Below are 4,380 nucleotides of genomic sequence, written 5' to 3' on the forward strand. Positions count from 1 at the left end.
CATCTCTCCTCTTTGGTCCACAGATAGCTTCGCCATCCTTTTCTTGCAGCTGCACAGCATTCTGTCTGGATGTTCCGTAATTGATTTAACCTTATTGATGGGTACTTTGTTTGTCTCCAAGTCGTTTGCGGAGAGTGCTGCATTGCTTAACCTTGCATGTATGTCATTTTGCACGTGGGCAGACATCTCTCTGCAGGAGTTAAGTGGACTTGAGTCAAAGGGGAGATGTAATTCTGAACATTCTCACCGGGTTACTCACCATGTAATTCACCGGGGACTTCATCTCATCTGTTTGAGCCCTGCGTGTATTCCATCTTGTGTTTCTACAATCATTTAACTAGCCCCCTATAGATGGGCAGGTAAATTGTTTCCAGAGTTTTGCTAATAGAAATAACACTTGGTACTGTGAACACTTTGTACCATCCCACTGGGTGTCATGACCATAACCGTCCTTCTGTTTGGGGACCTGACCAAGCAGCCCATCTACCTAGAAATCTACAGCTGTTTAGATGGAACTTCTTTTGCTACCAAGCCACTGCATCCACACTCTCTTGCTAGCCCTCATGTGCCACAAATCCCCGGCCTGATCTGTGACACAAAGTCTGGCTACGGTGGGGTGGGCTTCCTGGGTGCTCTGGAGTAAAAGTGTGGTGAGGCAGGCGAAAGGTCAGGACCAACCGTGGGCACACCTGCAGCAACAACTAGAGAAAGCGAGAGAGCACCTCGGAATCACCTGGGGCAGGGGGGTGCATTCTAGAAACCCACTATGCCTGGATCCAGCTGCCCCAGGTTCCAACTTAGATGGTCAAGTTAACAGTCACCAGAAGTTAAGCATAGACAGAGCTGGAGGGCAGCAGCACTCTTGTGTAGAGTAGGTGTCAGGGTAAATAAACAAGTTTAGGTTATTCTGGAAGGTGTTTTTTCAGCATCAATCAAAATGTTAAATAGGTAAATCTTTTGGCTGAGCAATACAACTTCTGGTACATGTTCCTGAAGAATTACCTGGACATGTTCACGAAAGGTATGTCTTTATTGCAGTGTTATTTGAGAAGACAGGGTGGAGAATAACAACCTGAATATGAATCGATTAAGAGCCTGATTCAATAATGTATATGTTTATATTTTAATGTAGCCATTAAAAAAGCATGAAGTGGCCACATATGTGCTGACAAAAAGATAGCCATGATGGATTTTAAGTGAAAAAATGGTGGTGGGGCACTAGCGTAATGGAATACTATACGGCAGTGAAAAATGAATTGATCAGAACTACACTTATCAACACGGATGAATCTCGTAAAATGTTGAACGAAAGGAAAGGAAAGGAAGGAGCAGGTTGCAGGAGGATTCATATATAAAGTTTGAAAACAGGCTGCACAATATATTGTTCAGAGATATTGACACAATAAACAAATGCACACAATAACTAATAATAATAGTAAAATATACATAATGCACATAATAAGTGAGAATATGCTCAAGGCCAAATTCAGGACGGTAGTTACTCCCAGGAGGTGGAGAAGAAGGAGAGGGTGGGAGGGAGGAACGAGCAGAGATTCGCTGTACTGGTTTGCCTGCTGTTTCTTAAGCTAAAGGTGTACACACACGGGTATTGTTGCCTTACTCTTCAACTCTTTCTGAATGGCTGGAATATTTCAAAACGCACCTCTTAGTAAGTGCCAGAGCAATATATACGATGTCATAACTCTGTGAATGTTTAGATCGACAGTGACAACAGTGCTTTATGAGGGCTGACAGCTGCTCTGTGAGCCGTGCTGTATACTCATGGTCTCATCTTACTCTCTGACAAGCCTAAGAGATAAGGCTGGTGTGATCCCACCTTACAGATGAGAACAGGGAGGCCCAGAGAAGGGAAGGGACTGTCCAGGGTCTTGTGGGCAGTTAGCAGCAGGCTGAGTCTGGAACCCAAGCAATTCTGACTTCAACCCCACACTCCTGTGTGCTGCCACACCTTTTAAGGTGAAAATGCTTTATTATTTTTATATCAGCACATTTTATTTGGAGATTAAACAAGATCCTCTTAACAGGGGTTCCCTTTGGGAGGCAGGACTGGTGGGTGGGTCGGGGTGGTACAGGGCTGATACTTCTGATTTTACACCTTTCAGGTACTCTTGCATTTTTCAAATAAACTATTTTATGTGGAAAAGAGGAAAGGACACAGGAAACAAGGTCAGAACGTGTCTAATCCAACCCCAATTTGCTCTGTGATCTTGGACAGGTCACTTCCTCTTTCTGAGGCTTGATTTTTATTTTCATCTATAAAATGGGAAAAACAAAATGCCAAGTTCACAGAACTGTTTGGAGGTTGGAATGAGATCACAGCTGGGAATGCACTTTGCAGAGTGTCAGTCACCATCTGAATGTTAGTATTGTTAGCCCAGGCACAGGTAGAGGGCTCTGACTGAGGCACCAGATGAAACCCCACGGCACCCGAAGCCCACCCCCATCTCTGCCCTTTCTGTCCCAGAAAGTCTTCTCAAAGTCCAGAGGGTCCTTGTTCCCGCAGGGCTGAGTGAGCTGGGTCTGGCTGAAAGGAATGGGTCGTATTCATCAGCTCTGGCTGTTTGCTGTCCAAGGTGGGCCTCTGGATGCTAGCACCTGTTGCCTGTGTCTGGCACATAGTAGGTGCTCGCTAAATGAATGAATGATCAAATGTGAGTGGGAGAAAGAAATACAGCCCTCACTTATGTCAGTGTCCTTATCTGTAAGATGGGGATTAGGCTAAGACCTTCTCCGCCCTAAAATTCAGTGATTTAAGCAAAACAAAGCAGATCAACCCCAGGAATGGGAGGGAAAGTCTATTCAGTTCTGGGGGCAGTACCAGTGGTCATCAGTGGTCTTTTGCTCCCCCCCGCCCCCGCCCAAGGGACATTTGGCAATGTCTGGAGTCATTTCTGATTGTCACAGGGGGTGGGGGGAGGTTGCTACTGGCCTCTAGCGAGTGGAGACCAGGGATGCTGCCCAACATCCTGCAATGCACAGGACAGCCCCTTGCCCCACAGCAAGGAATTATCCAGCCCAGATGTAGAAGGCACGGAATGAACTGACATTCTTTGTTTCTGGTTTTGTCTGATGTGCTTTGATGTGGTTTTTCAAGCCTCAAATAGCCTTGTGTTGTTATGGCTGCTAACATGCTGTGTGACCCTGGGCAGCCCATTTTCCCTCTTTGGACCTCAAGTCCTTCCTCTGGGCACTTTGTAACCAGGAACTCTGGGACACTTTCCATCTATAAGAGGTGACATTTCGTTTTTGGTTTTGTCCCTGTGGGGGCCGAGCAAGTCCTTATTGTGGAAGATGAAGGTACCAGAAAGCACCACTGAATTAGATATGAATATTGTTGATGAGAACAGTGACTAACGTTTTTGTACTGCCGTTTATCAAAAATATATCCATTGATCCACCTGCCGTTCCTGCTTCCTAAAAGTAGCCACTTTGACTACTAATTCACAAGTCCAGTGAGAGAAGAGTTATCATCATCCCCGCTGGGAGACTGCATCCCAAAGGGGTTCAATGACTAGTGAATGAAGCAATCTGTGATTACAAATGTTTGTCTGCTTTCCCTCCTGCTCTCCATCACAAGGCAGCATTTAAACCCTGCTCTTTTCATAAAATTTTTTTCACTTAAGAAAGTTTTGAATACTTCTTATGCACATTTTAGAAAATGTCAAAAAGCAGAAGGAAGAAAACACATCCCTGAAAGGCCCACCCCCCAGAGGCAATCAGGATCACACTTGGGGGCCTTTCCTCCAAGTCAAAAAATGACTCTCTGATTGCGATTTGTTTGAGTTGGTTGTGTCTAGTCGTTTGCATCCACACCATAGAATTTCACGTCTTGCTGTTTTCACAGAACATTATAGCAGAAGCATCGTCCGGCTTCTGTTTGCTCCACTTCTCCTTCTATCCCTTCGTGCCTGTGTGATGTGCTATTGCTTAGAATCCAGGCTGTTCCTGGCCATTCTGCGGGCATTTAAGATACAGATCTTCAGCTTCAGAGCTTCAGAACTTGTGCTTTTTCGACTTCAGTGGGATGCTTCCCAGTCTAACCTCCCATCTCCCCATCAACGTCAGAAAAAAGAGAGAGGGAGATGTTTCCCCCACAACTTGGGTAGCAGAACAAATGCTCAGCTGCCTTCAGTGTTGCCCCATTCTGTCTTGAGAGAGAAAAGCAGCATAAGGATGTAATTAAAGCTCTGTCTCTTCGGTTTGGTACCGTATTGGGTTATCGCTGTGCGTCTGCCTTCCTAACTTCGTTGTTTTTTTAATCGAAGTGTAGTTGATTTACAATGTTGTGTTAATTTCTGCTGTACAGCAAAGCGATTCAGTTATAGCTATTCTTTTTTTTTTTTTTTTTTTTTTGGTTTG

General features: G+C 44.9%; 1 protein-coding gene across 1 annotated transcript in view; it reads left to right on the forward strand.

The window, feature by feature from the left end:
• Positions 1–984: 984 nt before the first annotated feature.
• The window catches only part of SEZ6L (seizure related 6 homolog like), an 82,193-nt gene continuing 78,797 nt past the window's right edge, over positions 985–4,380 (forward strand). The window contains exon 1 of the mRNA XM_007461211.1: positions 985–1,021. Coding sequence (XP_007461273.1) covers positions 985–1,021 — 37 coding nt within the window. The remainder of the gene's footprint in view (positions 1,022–4,380) is intronic.

Source organism: Lipotes vexillifer, unplaced genomic scaffold (assembly GCF_000442215.2).
Source record: "Lipotes vexillifer unplaced genomic scaffold, Lipotes_vexillifer_v1.1 scaffold691, whole genome shotgun sequence".
Classification (NCBI taxonomy): domain Eukaryota; kingdom Metazoa; phylum Chordata; class Mammalia; order Artiodactyla; family Lipotidae; genus Lipotes; species Lipotes vexillifer.